General features: G+C 48.2%; 1 protein-coding gene across 1 annotated transcript in view; it reads left to right on the top strand.

Annotated features, from left to right (window-relative positions):
• Positions 1-438: 438 nt before the first annotated feature.
• LOC145391030 (uncharacterized) overlaps positions 439-21,205 on the top strand; it is a 112,070-nt gene continuing 91,303 nt past the window's right edge. The window contains exons 1-14 of the mRNA XM_080265766.1: positions 439-1,090; positions 1,484-1,972; positions 3,302-3,566; positions 3,663-3,895; positions 4,094-4,216; positions 4,760-6,205; positions 6,272-6,445; positions 6,539-7,105; positions 7,190-7,450; positions 7,535-8,131; positions 8,237-8,356; positions 8,486-8,629; positions 8,759-8,938; positions 9,053-11,143. Coding sequence (XP_080121892.1) covers positions 439-1,090; positions 1,484-1,972; positions 3,302-3,566; positions 3,663-3,895; positions 4,094-4,216; positions 4,760-6,205; positions 6,272-6,445; positions 6,539-7,105; positions 7,190-7,450; positions 7,535-8,131; positions 8,237-8,356; positions 8,486-8,629; positions 8,759-8,938; positions 9,053-11,143 — 7,342 coding nt within the window. The remainder of the gene's footprint in view (positions 1,091-1,483; positions 1,973-3,301; positions 3,567-3,662; positions 3,896-4,093; positions 4,217-4,759; positions 6,206-6,271; positions 6,446-6,538; positions 7,106-7,189; positions 7,451-7,534; positions 8,132-8,236; positions 8,357-8,485; positions 8,630-8,758; positions 8,939-9,052; positions 11,144-21,205) is intronic.

Genomic DNA, 21,205 nt, shown 5'->3' with positions numbered 1-21,205 from the left:
GAGACCATTAAGAGGAGACCAGGTGATGAACCAGAGACTATTAAGAGGAGACCAGGTGATGAACCAGAGACCATTAAGAGGAGACCTGGTGATGAACCAGAGACCATTAAGAGGAGACCTGGTGATGAACCAGAGACCATTAAGAGGAGACCTGGTGATGAACCAGAGACCATTAAGAGGAGACCTGGTGATGAACCAGAGACCATTAAGAGGAGACCAGGCAGGCCAGGTGAAGATGAACCAGAGTCCATTAAGAGGAGACCAGGTGATGAACCAGAGACCATTAAGAGGAGACCAGGCAGGCCAAATGATGAACCAGAGACCATTAAGAGGAGACCAGGCAGGCCAGGTGATGATGAACCGGAGATCATTAAGAGGAGACCTGGTTATGAACCAGAGACCATTAAGAGGAGACCTGGTCATGAACCAGTGTCTGTTATGAAGAAACCTGGTAGGCCTGGGGACGAGCCAGAGACCAGGAAAGGGAGACCAGTGGACGACCAGCCTGGTGTAGTAAAGAGGAGACCAGATGAGATAACTGAGGATATCTCTGTAACGAGAAGGGAAATTGATGTTGATGAAACTCGAGTCAGCAAAAGTGTTAGTGAGACCTACGAGACAAGTACAGTGAGGCAGACTGGAGTCAGCACAACCACTGTTAGGACTGAGGAACTGCTGACCACTGGCAGGAGACCAAGCAGGCCAGGTGAAGAAGAGCCTGAGCCTACCAAGAGGAGACCAGGCAGGCCAGGTGAAGAAGAACCAGAGACCATTAAGAGGAGACCAGGCAGGCCAGGTGAAGAAGAACCAGAGACCATTAAGAGGAGACCAGGCAGGCCAGGTGAAGAAGAACCAGAGACCATTAAGAGGAGACCAGGCAGGCCAGGTGAAGAAGAACCAGAGACCATTAAGAGGAGACCAGGTGATGAACCAGAGACCATTAAGAGGAGACCAGGCAGGCCAGGTGAAGAAGAACCAGAGACCATTAAGAGGAGACCAGGCAGGCCAGGTGAAGAAGAACCAGAGACCATTAAGAGGAGACCAGGCAGGCCAGGTGATGATGAACCAGAGACCATTAAGAGGAGACCTGGTGATGAACCAGAGACCATTAAGAGGAGACCTGGTCATGAACCAGTGTCTATTATGAAGAAACCTGGTAGGCCTGGAGACGAGCCAGAGACCAAGAAAGGGAGACCAGTTGACGAGCAGCCTGGTGTAGTAAAGAGGAGACCAGTGGACGACCAGCCTGGTGTAGTAAAGAGGAGACCAGATGAGATAACTGGGGATATCTCTGTAACGAGAAGGGAAATTGATGTTGATGAAACTCGAGTCAGCAAAAGTGTTAGTGAGACCTACGAGACAAGTACAGTGAGGCAGACTGGAGTCAGCACAACCACTGTTAGGACTGAGGAACTGCTGACCACTGGCAGGAGACCAAGCAGGCCAGGTGAAGAAGAGCCTGAGCCTACCAAGAGGAGACCAGGCAGGCCAGGTGAAGAAGAACCAGAGACCATTAAGAGGAGACCAGGCAGGCCAGGTGATGATGAACCAGAGACCATTAAGAGGAGACCAGGCAGGCCAGGTGAAGAAGAACCAGAGACCATTAAGAGGAGACCAGGCAGGCCAGGTGAAGAAGAACCAGAGACCATTAAGAGGAGACCAGGCAGGCCAGGTGAAGAAGAACCAGAGACCATTAAGAGGAGACCTGGTGATGAACCAGAGACCATTAAGAGGAGACCAGGCAGACCAGGTGAAGAAGAGCCTGAGGCCATTAAGAGGAGACCAGGCAGACCTGGTGAAGAAGAGCCTGAGCCTACCAAGAGGAGACCAGGCAGACCAGGTGAAGAAGAGCCTGAGGCCATTAAGAGGAGACCAGGCAGGCCAGGTGAAGAAGAGCCTGAGGCCATTAAGAGGAGACCAGGCAGGCCAGGTGAAGAACCAGAGATCATTAAGAGGAGACCAGGCAGGCCAGGTGAAGAAGAGCCTGAGCCTACCAAGAGGAGACCAGGCAGGCCAGGTGAAGAAGAACCAGAGACCATTAAGAGGAGACCAGGCAGGCCAGGTGAAGAAGAACCAGAGACCATTAAGAGGAGACCCGGTGACCAATCATACCCTGAGGATAAGCCTGACCATCCTAGTGTAACCCACACCACCATCACTCACCGCTTCATCACCACGGCACCGGAGGACATCACAACGTATGAAGTCTCCGATATCTCCAGGACATCCCGTGAGTCACACCGCACCACCATGACCATTGAGCGCACCACTGATGTCATCGGTGTCATGACGGAGACTGATCACATCGAGGTTACGCAGTCTGAGGATGAGGAGTCTTCGAGTTCTAGCAGTTCCTCAAGTAGTTCCTCAAGTTCTAGCGATGAGGAAGGAGAGAAACCACACAAGAAGAAACCCAAGAAGACCAAGCCAAAAGGAGATGAAGAGAAACCAAGGAAGACTAAGAAGCCTCCAAAGACCAAAGAAACGAAACCTGTCTCGCCATCGCGGGGGAAACCTTTGGATACGCAGCCGAAACGGAGGCCAAAAGGGGATAACGAGAAGCCAGAGACTCCAAGTGTGGTGTCGGATAAGGGAGTGAGAAAGCCGGTTAAGCCAGGCAGTAGTGAAACCCCCAAGAGAGGAAAGCCGAGTAAACCAGATGAGACGACACCAGTAAGCCCAAGAGACAAAAGATCAGAGCCAAAAGAGCCGATGGAGAGCAAGCCACTGACCAAAAAACCGTCTGAAAAGAGACCAGATATTAAAAAGCCATCTGACAGCAAACCAGATGCTAAAAAGCCAGTTGATAGGAAGCCAGAACCGAAAAAGCCATCTGACACCAAGCCAGAAGCCAAGAAGCCCTCCGAACATAGGAAACCAACTGAACGTGTACCAGACACAAAGAAGCCCACAGAGACCCAGCCAAGGGTGGGTAGGCCTGATGACCGAGACACAGAGACCAAAAAACTGAGCCCACGTGACCAGCCCAGGTCACCTCGTGCACCAGGCACCACGATGGAGGCCAAGACCTCACCCAGGCTTACTGCAACACCCAACAAACCGGAGACCACACCCAGGAGACCTGGAAGACCAAGTGATGATGACACCATTAAGAGGAGACCTGCTGTTGAACCAGAGGCCATTAGGAGGAGACCAGGCAGGCCAGGTGAAGAAGAACCAGAGCCTACCAAGAGGAGACCAGGCAGGCCAGGTGAAGAAGAACCAGAGCCTACCAAGAGGAGACCAGGCAGGCCAGGTGAAGAAGAACCAGAGACCATTAAGAGGAGACCAGGCAGGCCAGGTGAAGAAGAACCAGAGACCATTATGAGGAGACCAGGCAGGCCAGGTGAAGAAGAACCAGAGACCATTATGAGGAGACCAGGCAGGCCAGGTGAAGAAGAACCCGAGACCATTAAGAGGAGACCAGGTGATGAACCAGAGACCATTAAGAGGAGACCAGGCAGGCCAGGTGAAGAAGAACCAGAGACCATTAAGAGGAGACCAGGCAGGCCAGGTGAAGAAGAACCAGAGACCATTAAGAGGAGACCAGGCAGGCCAGGTGATGAGGAACCAGAGACCATTAAGAGGAGACCAAATGATGAACCAGAGACCATTAAGAGGAGACCTGGTGATGAACCAGAGACCATTAAGAGGAGACCTGGTGATGAACCAGAGACCATTAAGAGGAGACCAGGCAGGCCAGGTGATGAGGAACCAGAGACCATTAAGAGGAGACCAGGTGATGAACCAGAGACCATTAAGAGGAGACCAGGCAGGCCAGGTGATGAGGAACCAGAGACCATTAAGAGGAGACCAGGTGATGAACCAGAGACCATTAAGAGGAGACCAGGCAGGCCAGGTGAAGAAGAACCAGAGACCATTAAGTGGAGACCAGGTGATGAACCAGAGACCATTAAGAGGAGACCAGGTGATGAACCAGAGACCATTAAGAGGAGACCAGGTGATGAACCAGAGACCATTAAGAGGAGACCTGGTGATGAACCAGAGACCATTAAGATGAGACCTGGTGATGAACCAGAGACCATTAAGAGGAGACCTGGTGATGAACCAGAGACCATTAAGAGGAGACCAGGCAGGCCAGGTGATGAGGAACCAGAGACCATTAAGAGGAGACCAGGCAGGCCAGGTGATGAGGAACCAGAGACCATTAAGAGGAGACCTGGTGATGAACCAGAGACCATTAAGAGGAGACCTGGTGATGAACCAGAGACCATTAAGAGGAGACCAGGTGATGAACCCGAGACCATTAAGAGGAGACCAGGCAGGCCAGGTGATGAGGAACCAGAGACCATTAAGAGGAGACCAGGCAGGCCAGGTGAAGAAGAACCCGAGACCATTAAGAGGAGACCAGGCAGGCCAGGTGAAGAAGAACCAGAGACCATTAAGAGGAGACCAGGCAGGCCAGGTGAAGAAGAACCAGAGACCATTAAGAGGAGACCAGGTGATGAACCAGAGACCATTAAGTGGAGACCTGGTGATGAACCAGAGACCATTAAGAGGAGACCTGGTGATGAACCAGAGACCATTAAGAGGAGACCTGGTGATGAACCAGAGACCATTAAGAGGAGACCTGGTGATGAACCAGAGACCATTAAGAGGAGACCAGGCAGGCCAGGTGAAGAAGAGCCAGAGACCATTAAGAGGAGACCAGGTGATGAACCAGAGACCATTAAGAGGAGACCAGGCAGGCCAGGTGAAGAAGAACCAGAGATCATTAAGAGGAGACCAGGCAGGCCAGGTGAAGAAGAACCAGAGACCATTAAGAGGAGACCAGGCAGGCCAGGTGAAGAAGAACCAGAGACCATTAAGAGGAGACCAGGCAGGCCAGGTGAAGAAGAACCAGAGACCATTAAGAGGAGACCAGGCAGGCCAGGTGAAGAAGAACCAGAGACCATTAAGAGGAGACCAGGCAGGCCAGGTGAAGAAGAACCAGAGACCATTAAGAGGAGACCAGGTGATGAACCAGAGACCATTAAGAGGAGACCAGGCAGGCCAGGTGAAGAAGAACCAGAGACCATTAAGAGGAGACCAGGCAGGCCAGGTGAAGAAGAACCAGAGACCATTAAGAGGAGACCAGGTAGACCTGGTGATGATAAACCCGAGCCTAGTAGGAAGCCTGCAGGGAAGCCAGTTGTTGACGGGCCAACTCGTTCTCCATTTGGTGATACAGTGCCCAGCCGAAGGACACCAAGACAACCAGACGCAGTTAGGACAGTGACGGCCAATGATGTGTCTCCTCGAAGGCCCCACACCCCAGCTAAAGAACCAAAGAGAACACCCAAGCCCAGCACAAAGGAACCTGATCGAGTTCCTAAGAAAGACGTCGTACCGAGAGATGCTGAGCCGTCAGAAACGAGGAAGCGCCCTGTTAGGAAGGTGAAGCCCAATGATGTAACTGTGCGTGAACCTTTTGACACATCCCCTAAGACAACTGTGAGGCGAACTAGCAAGGTTTGTGAAAAACACGGTGTTGTTGATGTTAGAAGGACGGAGAATAGGGTTAGTACATCGAGCCTTGACAGAACTGACTTTGTTGTGAGTCGGGTATCTCCCAGCAGACGATCACCATCCCGCACCCCAGACCGTGATGGCCTGACCCCCCGCAGGACATCAACACCAAGAAAACCATCTGTAGACCATATGTGCAGAGATGGTCGGTCTCCAAGCACTGACATGGACAAGAGAACCTACAGCCTACAGTCGTTATCGGGCGTGTCAACAACGTCCTCCGTGCCGAGCTACATGCGGCCCAGAGGCGAGTCGTGCAGCTGTCGTCGCCACACACCCGAACGCGACATCGACGAGGTGGAGAATGTGCTGCTCAACGCCTACCAGTACACCCGCTGCACGAAGAAGGTGACCCGCCCCCCTGTCACCTACAACTACACCTACACCCTGACCCCAGACACTGCTGGTGGGGGTGGTGATGGACTCTACTCCGTGTACTTTGGCCCACGGGATGCCCCTCACCCAGGCAAGCCAGGTGACCGCCAGCCAGCTGAACCAGGAGATCGTAAGCCAGGTGAACCAGTGGACCGTCGGCCAGGTGAACCAGTGGACCGTCAGCCAGGTGAACCAGTGGACCGTCAGCCAGGTGAACCAGTGGACCGTCAACCAGGTGAACCAGATCGCCAGCCAGGTGAACCAGTGGACCGTCGCCCTGGTAAGCGAACCGGCCAACCCAGTGGGCGGATAGTTTACAAACGTGAGACCCGAAATGGCCGAGAGGGTAGTTGGTACATCAGCACAGAGGAACCTGAACCAACAGATGAGCCAGTGGACCGAAAGCCAGGTGAACCAGTGGACCGAAGGCCAGGTGAACCACAGGACCGAAGGCCAGGTGAACCAGGAGATCGTCAGCCAGGTGAACCAGTGGACCGAAGGCCAGGTGAACCAGTGGACCGTCAACCGGACAGACGAACTGGTCAGCCTGGTAGAAGGGTCGTTTACAAGCAGGAGACTAGAAATGGCCGAGAGGGTAGTTGGTACATCAGCACAGAGGAACCTGAACCAACAGGTGAACCACAGGACCGAAAGCCAGGTGAACCAGTAGACCGAAGGCCAGGTGAACCAGTAGACCGAAGGCCAGGTGAACCACAGGACCGAAGACCAGGTGAACCAGTGGACCGAAGACCAGGTGAACCACAGGACCGAAGGCCAGGTGAACCACAGGACCGAAGGCCAGGTGAACCAGTGGACCGAAGGCCAGGTGAACCACAGGACCGAAGGCCAGGTGAACAAGTGGACCAAAAACCAGGTGAACCAGTGGACCGTCGGCCAGGTAAACGAACCGGTCAGCCTACTGGGAGGATCGTTTACAAGCAAGAGACCAGAAATGGCCGAGAGGGTAGTTGGTACATCAGCACGGATGAACCAGAATCACCCACGCATCCACCAGGCGAACCAGACCGTCGTCCAGATGAACCAGTGGACCGTAAGCCAGGTGAACCAGGAGACCATAAGCCAGGTGAACCAGGAGACCATAGGCCAGGTGAGCCAGGAGACCATAAGCCAGGTGAACCAGGAGACCATAGGCCAAGTGAACCAGTGGACCGTCGCCCTGGTAAGCGAACTGGCCAACCCAGTGGGCGGATAGTTTACAAACGTGAGACTCGAAATGGTCGAGAAGGTAGTTGGTACATCAGCACAGAAGAACCTGAACCAACAGATGAGCCAGTGGACCGAAAGCCAGGTGAACCAGTGGACCGAAGGCCAGGTGAACTACAGGACCGAAAGCCAGGTGAACCAGTGGACCGAAGGCCAGGTGAACCACAGGACCGAAGGCCAGGTGAACCAGTGGACCGAAGGCCAGGTGAACCAGTGGACCGAAGGCCAGGTGAACCAGTGGACCGAAGGCCAGGTGAACCACAGGACCGAAGGCCAGGTGAACCAGGAGATCGTCAGCCAGACAGACGAACTGGTCAGCCTGGTAGAAGGGTTGTTTACAAGCAGGAGACTAGAAATGGCCGAGAGGGTAGTTGGTACATCAGCACAGAGGAACCTGAACCAACAGGTGAACCACAGGACCGAAAGCCAGGTGAACCAGTAGACCGAAGGCCAGGTGAACCACAGGACCGAAGGCCAGGTGAACCAGGAGATCGTCAGCCAGACAGACGAACTGGTCAGCCTGGTAGAAGGGTTGTTTACAAGCAGGAGACTAGAAATGGCCGAGAGGGTAGTTGGTACATCAGCACGGACGAACCAGAACCAACAGGTGAACAAGAAGATCGTCACCCAGATAAACCAGTGGACCGTCGGCCAGGTGAGCCAGGAGACCATCAACCAGGTGAACCAGGAGACCGCAGGCCAGATGAGCCAGTGGACCATCAACCAGGTAAACAAACTGGCCAGCCAGGTAGGCGGATTGTTTACAAGCAAGAGACCCGAAATGGCCGAGAAGGCAGTTGGTACATCAGCACAGAGGAACCTGGACCACCACAAGGTGAACCAATTGACCGTCAGCCAGATAAACCAGTGGACCATCGGCCAGGTGAACCAGTGGACCGAAGACCAGGTGAACCAGGAGATCGTCAGCCAGGTGAACCAGTGGACCGAAGACTAGGTGAACCAGGAGATCGTCAGCCAGGTGAACCAGTGGACCGTCGCCCTGGTAAACGAACCGGCCAACCCAGTGGGCGGATAGTTTACAAACGTGAGACCCGAAATGGCCGAGAGGGTAGTTGGTACATCAGCACAGAAGAACCTGAACCAACAGATGAACCAGTGGACCGAAAGCCAGGTGAACCAGTGGACCGAAGGCCAGGTGAACCAGGAGATCGTCAGCCTGGTGAACCAGTGGACCATAAGCCAGGTGAACCAGGAGATCGTCAGCCAGGTGAACCAGTGGACCGTCAGCCGGACAGACGAACTGGTCAGCCTGGTAGAAGGGTCGTTTACAAGCAGGAGACTAGAAATGGCCGAGAGGGTAGTTGGTACATCAGCACAGAGGAACCTGAACCAACAGGTGAACCAGTGGACCGAAAGCCAGGTGAACCAGTAGACCGAAGGCCAGGTGAACCACAGGACCAAAGGCCAGGTGAACCACAGGACCAAAGGCCAGGTGAACCAGTGGACCGAAGGCCAGGTGAACCAGGAGATCGTCAGCCAGGTGAACCAGTGGACCGTCAACCGGACAGACGAACTGGTCAGCCTGGTAGAAGGGTCGTTTACAAGCAGGAGACTAGAAATGGCAGAGAGGGTAGTTGGTACATCAGCACAGAGGAACCTGAACCAACAGGTGAACCACAGGACCGAAAGCCAGGTGAACCAGTGGACCGAAGGCCAGGTGAACCAGTAGACCGAAGGCCAGGTGAACCAGTGGACCGTCGGCCAGGTGAACCAGTAGATCGTCAGCCAGGTGAACAAGTGGACCGAAGACCAGGTGAACCAGTGGACCGTCGGCCAGGTAAACGAACCGGTCAGCCTACTGGGAGGATCGTTTACAAGCAAGAGACCAGAAATGGCCGAGAGGGTAGTTGGTACATCAGCACGGATGAACCAGAATCACCCACGCATCCACCAGGCGAACCAGACCGTCGTCCAGATGAACCAGTGGACCGTAAGCCAGGTGAACCAGGAGACCATAAGCCAGGTGAACCAGGAGACCGTAGGCCAGGTGAACCAGTGGACCATCAACCAGGTAAACGAACGGGCCAGCCTAGTGGTCGAGTTGTTTACAAGCAAGAAACCCGAAATGGTCGAGAGGGTAGTTGGTACATCAGCACAGAGGAACCTGAACCAGCCAGGCACCCACCATATGACCCCTCTGACCCACGACCTGGGGACTGGGTATATGGGCAGGAACCAGCAGGCCGGCCAAGTGAACCATCAGAACCATTTGACCCATCATCTGCACCCAGACAACCAGATCAGCCTCGTGAACCAAAAGACTACCCACATGAACCAGCTGGCCAACCAACCAGAGCTGTAGACGAGCCATTTGACCCATCATCAATACCAGGCAGACCAGGAGGCCAGCCACGCGCAGCAGATTACCCACATGAACCAGCAGGCCAGCCAACCAGAACTGGGGACCAGCCATTTGATCCATCGGCTGTACCAACCGGTGACCGACCAGGTGAACCAGGACATGAACCAGTGCGCAAGCCAGGTGAACCAAGACACAAACCAAGTGAACCAGCTGGACGACCAAGCGAACCAGGTGTTGGTGCACGCCAGTTCCGCAAGCAGGAGACTACAAGAGATTCTAAGAAAGTTGGTCGTGAACGGGTAATCAAGGATGCTTTTGGCCGTGTTATCCGAGAGCCAGTGAGTGATAGTACCAAACCCAGTCAACCAAAAGATAGTCGTAAACGAGTCATCAAGGATGCTTATGGCCGAGTTATCCAAGAGCCAGTGAGCGACAGTACCAAACCCAGTCACCCAAGAGATGGTCGTCAGCGGATGATCAAGGATGCATATGGCAGAGTTATCCAAGAGCCAGTGAGTGATAGTGCCAAAACTAAACCTGGAAAAGTGGCCAGAGAAGGAGTGTACAAGCAGGTGATCAAGGATGAGCATGGCCGAGTGGTGGATGAGAAGACATTTGATCACACAGATGTACACGTGATCAAAGATGCCTTCGGACGAGTGATAGTTGAACCACGTTATGATAAGAAACCCCAGGATGATATGAAACCACGTGATCGGGACCCTCGTGATGGCAGGGAACCACGTGATAAGAAACCACATGATGATAGGAAAGATGGAACAGGACGAGTGATTACAGAGACACACAGGAAAGATGATGAGCAAGGGCAGGTTATCAAGGATGCTTATGGACAAGTGGTGACAGAGAGGCAGGATGTACGAACAGTCAGAGAGACGCATGACGATGATGGACATGTAAGGGTGATAAAAGACGGCTATGGACGCGTGGTAGCAACAACACGTGATGATGAACGAACAACAGCAGAGACACATGGTAAAGATGAACATGGCCGTGTGATCAAGGATGCTTACGGACGAGTGGTAACAGTGGCACATGACACGAAAGATGAACGAATGGTGCGAGAGACACATGATGACGAAAGACAAGGACGAGTGCGAGTGATAAAAGATGCCTATGGACGAGTGGTATCAAAGACTGTTGAAGATGTTAAGGACGAGCGTGGACGAGTGACAAAAGAGGTACACGATAAGGATGAACATGGCCGAGTAATCAAGGATGCGTATGGACGAGTGGTAGCCGTGACACATGAGAAAGACCGCGATGGACAAATGGTAAGAGAGACCCATGGTGATGAAAAACATGGTCGCGTGATTAAGGATGCTTACGGACGAGTCATAGTGGACGAGACTCACGGACAGACGGTAGGAGACGAGACACACGAACGAACGAGCAGCTACGAATCCAGCATCCGTGAATCCCACACGGAATCACGGATGGCGTCGAAACACGAACAACGAACCAGTGACTCCTCTCACACACAAAGCTGGACTGGTGTAAGTGGAGAACAGCCAGAGTACAGACCAGTGCCGGGTGACATACAGGTAGAAGACGCACACTTTGACGCACGGAGGGACGCACAAGCCCTGAGAGACGGGTCAGTGCTTGTGGCCAGTAGCGGACGGGAGGAAGGAGCCACGTGGTCCGAAGAACACAGACGTAGCAGCGAAGTCCGTAAGTCGAAGCCCCATGGCACTAACAATGCGCCTGATGCCAAGCTTCGCCCGAACTTTTAATAACATTTTAACACGTCTTCACCATCTGTCCTCGCTGCTTCCAGTGAGAGAGAAATGAAAGTGAAATGAAAATGATTGATGCATTTTTTGCAGATATATTATTTTATGCTTAAGTTTCCCTTTTTTTTTTTTTTCTTCGACACTATTTACCCATGCTTTTATATTTTATGAGTTTGACCTTATGATTTTCTGTTGTTCGTCAGAAATTAAAGGAGCATTGGAGGTACATGACAAACGCATATTGGTGATTTATGCAGTTGTTTCGTGCTTTAAACCTACACAATGTGTTGCTTGTAATTCAGAATGGTTTATGTATGATTTAATTTCGTTATCTATTGCTCTGACATACCTACCTTGCAGTGAGAAGGCTAGACGGTTAAGTTTATGTTGGAACACAGGTTTTCTATGGAGCTCTTTCAGATGGGAGGCTGTTCTATATTAGCCAACTCTTCTCCCTTTTCATCATCACTATATTCTTATTTCCTCTGTCCTTTTCATGTCTATTTTAGTATGAAAGCTTTTTTCTGGATCCCTTCTCTCATTGTATAGCTCAGTCTAAATGAATATCAGTTAATTCATCAGTCAATTCTTTATTTCGTAGAAGCAACAGATTACTTAAACAATTATCCAGCAATTTAATTTAACCTGAGATGCGGTTATTCGAAAAGGCGAATTATATTAACCTATCGAGCTCATTTTAATAATATATTCCAGCTTCATGCATCTAATTCTAATTTGAATTTGAATAACTGCATCTTTTGAATTTTTACAGTTGAGGTTGAGGGTGGAAAGAGAGTTTTGAAAGTTTGTTTTGAGAAGGAAAAAATTCGTAATGTTTCTGCTTTGTGGACTTTCTTCCATTCTTCTTTACCTCTCTTTATCTTCGCTGTCTTTCATTTTCTTTGTAGTATGTGATGGGGAGGACAGGTGTGGATTTTTAGAGAGAGAGAGAGAGAGAAAGAGAACTGCATCTGTCTACGTGTATAATATCTATTATTTATATTTCTTGTATAATACCTATTTTATCTCTTCACTTTCTGTTTTGCTCTTCCTCCTTTATCTAATACTTCTCTCTCTCTCTCTCTCTCTCTCTCTCTCTCTCTCTCTCTCTCTCTCAGTGCGTGACGTCAGCACAAGGGAAGGACGGCCATATTGGACTGGAGGTGAAAATAATGGATTAATCTTGTTCGTCTTTTGTTGGTGTTGGTGACGTCATGAAATTTGATACGTGTGTGTATGTGTGTGTGTGTGTGTGTGTGTCCTTGCATAGTCTGTGTGTGTGCATGCGTGTAATAAGTGTGTGTGTGTGTGTGTCAGGCAGGTGTGTAGATATTGCAGATAATGAGTAGACAGGTGTGGGAGGTGTGTAGGGCAGGTGTAGTGGGAGTGACAGGTGTGTAGTGGATATTACACAGGTGTGGTGGTAGGTGTAGGTCAGGTGTATAGTGGATATGAGACAGGTGTTAATGAGTAGGCAGGTGTTTAGGACAGGTGTGTAGCCAGGCAGGTGTGTAGTGGATATGAGACAGATGTTAATGAGAGACAGGTGTGTAGCCAGGCAGGTGTGCAGGACAGGTGTGTAGCCAGGGAAGTGTGTAGGACAGGTGTGTAGTGGATATGAGACAGGTGTTAAGGAGTAGGCAGGTGTGTAGCCAGGCAGGTGTGTAGGACAGGTGTGTAGCCAGATAGGTGTGCAGGACAGGTGTGTAGCCAGGCAGGTGTACTTGTCAGGGTCACCAGCTTGTCAACGAGCCTGCACCCACCGGATATTACCCACACCCACACCTACACCCGCCCACACCCACCCACACCCACCTACACCCATTTCCTCTATCCCAAACCACACCCACGCCCATTTATCATTGTTATTTTCCTATTTATTGATTTATTTGTGGGTTTTTTTATCTATGCGTTTAAGCGGACTGATTTCAAACCTAATCAGTTGGTGTGTCAGTTACTTTCGGTTGCGTTTCAAATTGTTTCGTTTTCTTTCGCGCCTTTTTTTTTTTCAAATTTCGTAAAAAATAGTTATGGGAGAGTCCGTTTGCTTTCCCAGGCTTCTTTGTTACGTTGCTTCCTCTCTCTCTCTCTCTCTCTCTCTCTCTCTCTCTCTCTCGTTCTTACCTTGCAATATGAATCTCTCTCTCTCTCTCTCTCTCTCTCTCGTTCTTACCTTGCAATATGAATCTCTCTCTCTCTCTCTCTCTCTCTCTCTCTCTCTCTCTCTCTCTCTCTCTCTCGTTCTTACCTTGCAATATGAATCTCTCTCTCTCTCTCTCTCTCTCTCGTTCTTACCTTGCAATATGAATCTCTCTCTCTCTCTCGTTCTTACCTTGCAATATGAATCTCTCTCTCTCTCTCTCTCTCTCTCTCTCTCGTTCTTACCTTGCAATATGAATCTCTCTCTCTCTCTCTCTCTCTCTCTCTCTCTCTCTCTCTCTCGTTCTTACCTTGCAATATGAATCTCTCTCTCTCTCTCTCTCTCGTTCTTACCTTGCAATATGAATCTCTCTCTCTCTCTCGTTCTTACCTTCCAATATAAATCTCTCTCTCTCTCTCTCTCTCTCTCTCTCTCTCTCTCTCACGCATTCTTACCTTGCAATATGAATGTGTGTGTGTGTGTGTGTGTGTGTGTGTGAGAGAGAGAGAGAGAGAGAGAGAGAGAGAGGAAAAACTTAAAATATCCAAGGAAAACGGTTTTGGTAATATAAATGTCACTTTTGAGGGGAGACAATTTTAGTTTTGAGATATTTTTCCCGAAATTAGATATATAAATGACTTGAACGCAACAGTATGAAACTTTGCCTTGAATTCTGGAAACTGGTGGTCATGGAGCCGTTGGATTCACGCACACACACACACACACACACACACACACACACACGCAGCGTCAGTTAGGAGCAGAGGTGGAACGTGGACGGGTGTATCAGAGAGCGGTGTGAGGCGTTGAGGTGAGTGTGACGTAGTGTGAAGAGTGATGTTAGTGTGAGGCGAGGTTAGTGTGACGTAGTGATGTGATGAGTGATGTGACGTGAGGCGAAGTTCGTGTGACGGAGTGATGTTAGTGTGAGGTGGTTAGTGTGACGAGGTGAAGTTAGTGTGATGTTACTGTGACGTAGTGTGAAGAGTGATGTTACTGTGACGTAGTGTGAAGAGTGATGTTACTGTGACGTAGTGTGAAGAGTGATGTTACTGTGACGTAGTGTGAGACGAAGTTAGTGTGACGTATTGTGATGTTACTGTGACGTAGTGTGACGTGAAGTTAGTGTGAAGAGTGATGTTAGTGTGAGGTGAAGTTAGTGTGACGTAGTGTGAAATTAGTGTGACATTGTAAAGTTAGTGTGACGTATTGTGATGTTATTGTGACAGTCTGAGGCGGTTAGTGTGACGTGTGAGGAAGTTAGTGTGATGTTACTGTGACGTGTGTGAGATGAAGTTAGTGTGACGTGAAGTGTGATGTTACTGTGATGTAGTGTGAGGTGGTTAGTGTGACGGATGTTTTAAGAGCAGTGTGAGGTAGAGGTGAAGTTAGTGTGACGTAGTGTGAAGAGTGATGTTAGTGTGACTTAGTGTGAAGAGTGATGTTAGTGTGACGTAGTATGAATTTAGTGTGACGGATGTTCTGAGAGCAGTGTGAGTTAGGTAAAGCTAGTGTGACTGACGGATGCTTGAAGGCCAGTGTGAGTTAGAGGTGAGTGTGAGATGGACGTAGTGTGAGGTAGAGTAGTATGAAGAGTGTGAGATAAGTGTGAGGTGGACATAGTGTGAGAGAGCAGTGTCAAGTGTGAGTGAAATAAGTGTGAGGTAGAGAAGTGTTAAGGGTGAGATTTAGGTGAAGATAGTGTGAGTGTTAAGTGAAGGTAGTATGAGAGTAGTGTGAAGCAGAGTTAGTGTGAATAAGGGAGATGTGATTAAGTAGTGTGCAAGAGTGAGGCTAGTGTGAGGTATGAGAGAGGAGTAGATGAGGGTAGTGTGTGTGTGAGAGAGAGAGAGAGAGAGAGAGAGAGAGAGAGAGATGGGTAGTGTAAGTGTGACTGTTAAGGAAAGCGTGTATAATTGTGTGTGTGTGTGTGTGAGAGAGAGAGAGAGAGAGAGAGAGAGAGAGAGAGAGATGGGTAGTGTAAGTGTGACTGTTAGGGAATGCGTGTATAATGTAGTGTGAAGAGAGCATTGTGAGGGATGGGTAAGGAAGTGTGAAGAATGAATAGTAGGGGTGAAGGGGAAAAGCATTATTATTATTATTATTATTATTATTATTATTATTTATTACTACTACTGCTACTACTACTACTACTTCTACTATTACTACTGGCACTTATTATTATTATTATCATCATCACCATCATCATCATCACCACCACCACCACCACCACCACCACCACCACCACCACCACCACCACCACCACTACTACTACTACTACAACTACTACTGTCAAATGCATAAACTAGTTGTATAAATAGGTAGTGATGAATGAATTACTGAATCTAATATTTTGTGATGAGTGATGAGTGAGTGATGAGGTGAGGCATGATTTGGGTCAGTTGTGAGAAAATGCATTGTTTTCCACCCGTGAGTGAGTACCCCCCCCCTCTCTCTCTCCATCTATCTGTCTGTCTGTTAGTACTATCACCTCTCTCTCTCTCTCTCTCTCTCTCTCTCTCTCTCTCTCTCTCTCTCTCTCTCTCTCTCAAGTCACATTCCAGTCACTCACACAGCTTAGAGAGCGTGAACCCCAGAGAGAGAGAGAGAGAGAGAGAGAGAGAGAGAGCACATTCACTCCTTCCCTAGAGAGAAAGAGAGAGAGAGAGAGAGCACCTTCACTCCTTCCCTAGAGAGAGAGAGAGAGAGAGAGAGAGAGCGCACCTTCACTCCTTCCCTAGAGAGAGAGAGAGAGAGAGCACCTTCACTCCTTCCCTAGAGAGAGAGAGAGAGAGAGAGCACCTTCACTCCTTCCCTATCTTCACTCACTCAGTCCGCACTTCTTCGTGACTATATCGCCATTGAGAGTCCGGAGATGGAGAGAGAGAATCCGTAAGAGAGATGACGTCACTGTTGTTATTGTTGCTGTTTGTTATTTTTTTCTGGAGTGTTCGTCTTTGTTCATATTTCGGCTGATGATGATGATAGTAGTAGTAGTAGTAGTAGTAGTAGTAGTAGTGGTGGTGGTAGTAGTAGTAGTAGTAGTAGTGGTGGTGGTAGTAGTAGTAGTAGTGGTGGTGGTAGTAGTAGTAGTAGTTTTGTGTTAGGAAAGTTTGAGTTCATTGTACTCTCTCTCTCTCTCTCTCTCTCTCAGTAGCAGCAGTAATAGCAGTCGTTGTAATAGTAATAGTAGACGTAGTAGTAGTCGTAGTTGTATGTATAGTAGAAGGAAGTAGTAGTAATAACAGTGGTAGTAGTAGTAATAGTAGTAGTAGTAGCAGCAGCAGTAGTAGTAGTAATAGTAGTAGTAGTAGCAGCAGCAGTAGTAATAGTAGTAGTAGTAGTAGCAGCAGCAGTAGTAGTAGTAATAGTAGTAGTAGTAGCAGCAGCAGTAGTAGTAGTAATAGTAGTAGTAGCACCAGCAGTAGTAGTAGTAATAGTAGTAGTAGTAGCAGCAGCAGTAGTAATAGTAGTAGTAGTAGCAGCAGCAGTAGTAGTAGTAATAGTAGCAAAGCAAAATAAACTCCTCCTTTGTCTGGCGTTGGACATTTCGCCACGCACATATCATGACCTTGGGGCGAATAACACTCCAGCCGTACTCTCCAACGTGCCGTCATGCCGAAAAGGTCATTTGAGCCCGTAATCTGACCTTTACGGGAGGATTAACAGCCTTACGGTCCTCATTACATTCCTTTTGTACGTAATTCATGGCTGTATATACCCAGGTACTTAAATTCACCCATGTCTGTGTGTCTGTATGCAAGATAAATCAAAAAGTTGTTGACGGATTTAAAGGAGATTTTGTGGACAGGTAGGCAGAGGGTCAAGGAAGAGTTGATTAGATTTTCAGGTGGATCTGTTTGTATGCAAGATATATCAAAAAGTTATTGTCGGATTTAAAGGAGATTTTGTGGACAGGTAGGCAGAGGGTCAAGGAAGAGTTGATTAGATATTCAGGTGGATCTGTTTGTCTGTATGCAAGATATCTAAAAAAGTTGTTAGCGGATTGAAGGGAAATTTTGTGGACAGGTAGGGAGTGGGTCAAGGAAGAGTTGATTAGATTTTCAGGTGGATCTGTTTGTCTGTATGCAAGATATCTAAAAAAGTTATTGTCGGATTTAAAGGAGATTTTGTGGACAGGTAGGCAGAGGGTCAAGGAAGAGTTGATTAGATTTTCAGGTGGATCTGTTTGTATGCAAGATATCTCAAAAAGTTATTGTCGGATTTAAAGGAGATTTTGTGGACAGGTAGGCAGAGGGTCAAGGAAGAGTTGATTAGATTTTCAGGTGGATCTGTTTGTCTGTGTGCAAGATATCTAAAAAAGTTGTTGGCGGAATGAAGGGAAATTTTGTGGACAGGTAGGCAGGGGGTCAAGGAAGAGTTGATTAGATTTTCAGGTGGATCTGTTTGTCTGTATGCAAGATATCTCAAAAAGTTGTTGACGGATTTAAAGGAGATTTTGTGGACAGGTAGGCAGAGGGTCAGGGAAGAGTTGATTAGAGTTTCAGGTGGATGCTTGTCTTAGTAGTGTAGGCACGCACTTCAAGGAGCTGCCTGACGTGGCTAGAGATGATGATGAGGATGTTGGTATATATGTTGATGATGTGATATAGATGTTGACGATGTTGATGGTGATAGGGATGTTGATGTTGAGAGATGATGATGATGGCTGGGATGTTGATGATGTTGATATAGATGTTGATGATGATGGTATAGATGTTGACGATGTTGAGAGATGATGATGATGGCTGGGATGTTGATGATGATGTAGATGTTGATGATGTTGATATAGATGTTGAAGATGTTGGTATAGATGTTGACGATGTTGAGAGATGTTGATGATGATGGCTGGGATGTTGATGATGTTGATATAGACGTTAATGATGTTGATATAGATGCTGATGTTGGTATATATGTTGATGATGTGATATAGATGTTGACGATGTTGATGATGTTGATAAGGATGTTGATGATATAGATGCTGATGTTGGTATATATGTTGATGATGTGATATAGATGTTGACGATGTTGATGATGTTGATAAGGATGTTGATGATATAGATGCTGATGTTGGTATATATGTTGATGATGTGATATAGATGTTGACGATGTTGATGATGTTGATAAGGATGTTGATGATATAGATGTTGATAGTGATGTTGATGATGTTGATAGCGATGATGTTGATGACCAGGCAAGACCACACCCACACATGGCAGGGCGAAAGAGGACGTGTGTGTGTGTGTGTGTGTGTGTGTGTGTGTGTGTGTGTGGCCATGTAACCCTGCCCTCCATACCGTTACACACAAGAGCGGGAAATGATGCAAGCCTGTACACGCAATCTTAGTATGATCTTAGAGTGCGTGGGAAGGTACTTACTCACACTAGAGAGCGTTGGGAAATAGTTCTAGCCAAAGTCATGCTAGTTTTACTCTTTCTCCTAGCTTATTTGAATCTAGAACTAGCTTTACAAGGGCTGAAAGATTGACATAAAAGTTAGATTTCTCTCCTAGTTGATGCATAGTTAGAATTGTTTTGAGGTGACAAGAGTTAGCAGACAGACCTGTGATTCTTGCTTACACTCTCAGTTATTATTATTATTATTTATTATTATTATTATTATTATCGTTATTTCACTCAAATGTCAGGACCAATTTGCCTATCCCCGGGCTCCTACGCTCCTCATGGGGCAACGTAGGATTGGATGATGGGTGGATTATTATTATTATTATTATTATTAGTAGTAGTAGTAGTAGTAGTAGCAGTAATAGTAATAGTGTATGTACCTAATTTTCACCATTAATAGAAGTAGTAGCAGCAGCAGCACCGGTAGTAGTAGTAGTAGTAGTAACAGTCGTATCACCATCACAAACCACAAAACCGTAATATACCCAAGAATAAGCTTCCAAAATAAGCTGACAAAGGCCTTAGAGCTGTAACAGGAAGGATGTGGTGTACCTAGACAAAAAGCTCACCCAGTTCGTCTCATCCTATTAATTGAAGACATACAGGTGCGTTCCTCCTCAGTCCCCCCGCCACACCCTTCTCACCCCTCCCGTTTTCTATGCTTAGGGGGGAAGATGGGTATTTTATTATTATTATTTTTATTATTATTATTACTAATTATTATTATTACTATTTTTATTTACGAATTTAAAGAGTTTTAGGCAAAGTTTGTGGCATGTTTCTCTCTCTCTCTCTCTCTCTCTCTCTCTCTCTCTCACCTGTCTGGGGAGATCGGTGGCTTGGACAGGAAGCGACCCTCCCCCCCTTTACGCCTCAGGGCCTGACCAGTTCTCTCTCTCTCTCTCTCTGGAATATATGATTAACTTTTCTCTTTATATTTTTACGCCTCTCTCTCTCTCTCTCTCTCTCTCTCTCTCTCTCTCTCTCTCTCTCTCTCTCTCTCTCTCTCTCTCTCTCTCTCTCTCTCTCAGTAAAGATAACAGTAGTAATATTGGTACCAGACCTGCTCAGTATCCCACACTACCTTATCGTTATCTGTCACCCTGTCTGCTATCTTCCTCGTTGTCAGTTCCTTGTGTCTTATCACCTGTGTTCAGTTGATTTATTCTTATCCTTATCGCCACACTCAGTTCTCTCTCTCTCTCTCTCTCTCTCTCTCTCTTTATCTATCTATCTGTTAATCACTATCGGTCTATCTATCTGTCAATCCAATCATTCTCTCTCTCTCTCTCCCTCTCTCTCTCTCTCTCTCTCTCTTTCTCTCACCTGTATACTATCTATCTACCAACCTATCCATCTATCTATCAGTCCATCTATTCAGTCTATTCCCTTAATCCCATTGACCCAAAGACCAGGCCGAATGAGGTCAAGGAGCCATTAGACGTGACCTGAGATAGCTCTAATCCCCCTGAGAGAGAGAGAGAGAGAGAGAGAGAGAGAGAGAGATTTTGTGGGAATGTGTGGATAGATTGTGTGTGTGTGTGTGTGTGTGTGTGTGTGTGTGTGTTTGCAGATTTTACTGTGTGTATTTCAAGATTCATAATAATAATAATAATAATGTCAGATTTCTCTTTCGTTTGTACATTATTTTTGTCTTTAATTTTCGTTTTTAGCTGTTGTTTTGAGAGAGAGAGAGAGAGAGAGAGAGAGAGAGAGAGAGAGAGAGAGGGAGGTGTTTGGAATTCCTCGTTTGTTTTTGTGTGTTTGGTGTTTTATTGATTTATTTACCTGGCTCACCTTTACCTGCCTCATCTTTACCAGCCTCACCCCTACCTGCCTCACCCTTACCTGCCTCACCCCTACCTGCCTCACCTTTACCTGCCTCACCTCCACCTGTCTCACCCCTACCTGCCTCACCCCTATCTGCCTCACCTCTACCTGCCTCACCTTTACCTGCCTCACCTCTACCTGCCTCACCTTTACCTGCCTCACCTTTACCTGCCTCACCTCTACCTGCCTCACCTTTACCTGCCTCACCTCTACCTGCCTCACCTTTACCTGCCTCACCTCCACCTGCCTCACCCCTACCTGCCTCACCTCTACCTGCCTCACCCCTACCTGCCTCACCTTTACCTGCCTCACCTCTACCTACCTCACCTGTACCTGCCTCACCTTTACCTGCCTCACCCCTACCTGCCTCACCTCTACCTGCCTCACCTCTACCTGCCTCACCCCTACCTGCCTCACCTTTACCTGCCTCACCTTTACCTGCCTCACCTCCACCTGCCTCACCCCTACCTGCCTCACTCTCCTGTTTTGTTTATTTTTGTTTGTGCTGCCTGACTGTTTGTATGCTCTCTCTCTCTCTCTCTCTCTCTCTCTCACACACACACACACACACACACACACACACACACACACACACACACACACACACACACACACACACACACA

This window comes from Coenobita brevimanus, chromosome 2, assembly GCF_032717465.1.
Source record: "Coenobita brevimanus isolate Jiangsu-jjx chromosome 2, ASM3271746v2, whole genome shotgun sequence".
Classification (NCBI taxonomy): Eukaryota; Metazoa; Arthropoda; class Malacostraca; order Decapoda; family Coenobitidae; genus Coenobita; species Coenobita brevimanus.
The sequence above is the reverse complement of the archived record's forward strand: the minus strand, read 5'-3'. Positions and strand labels throughout refer to the sequence as shown.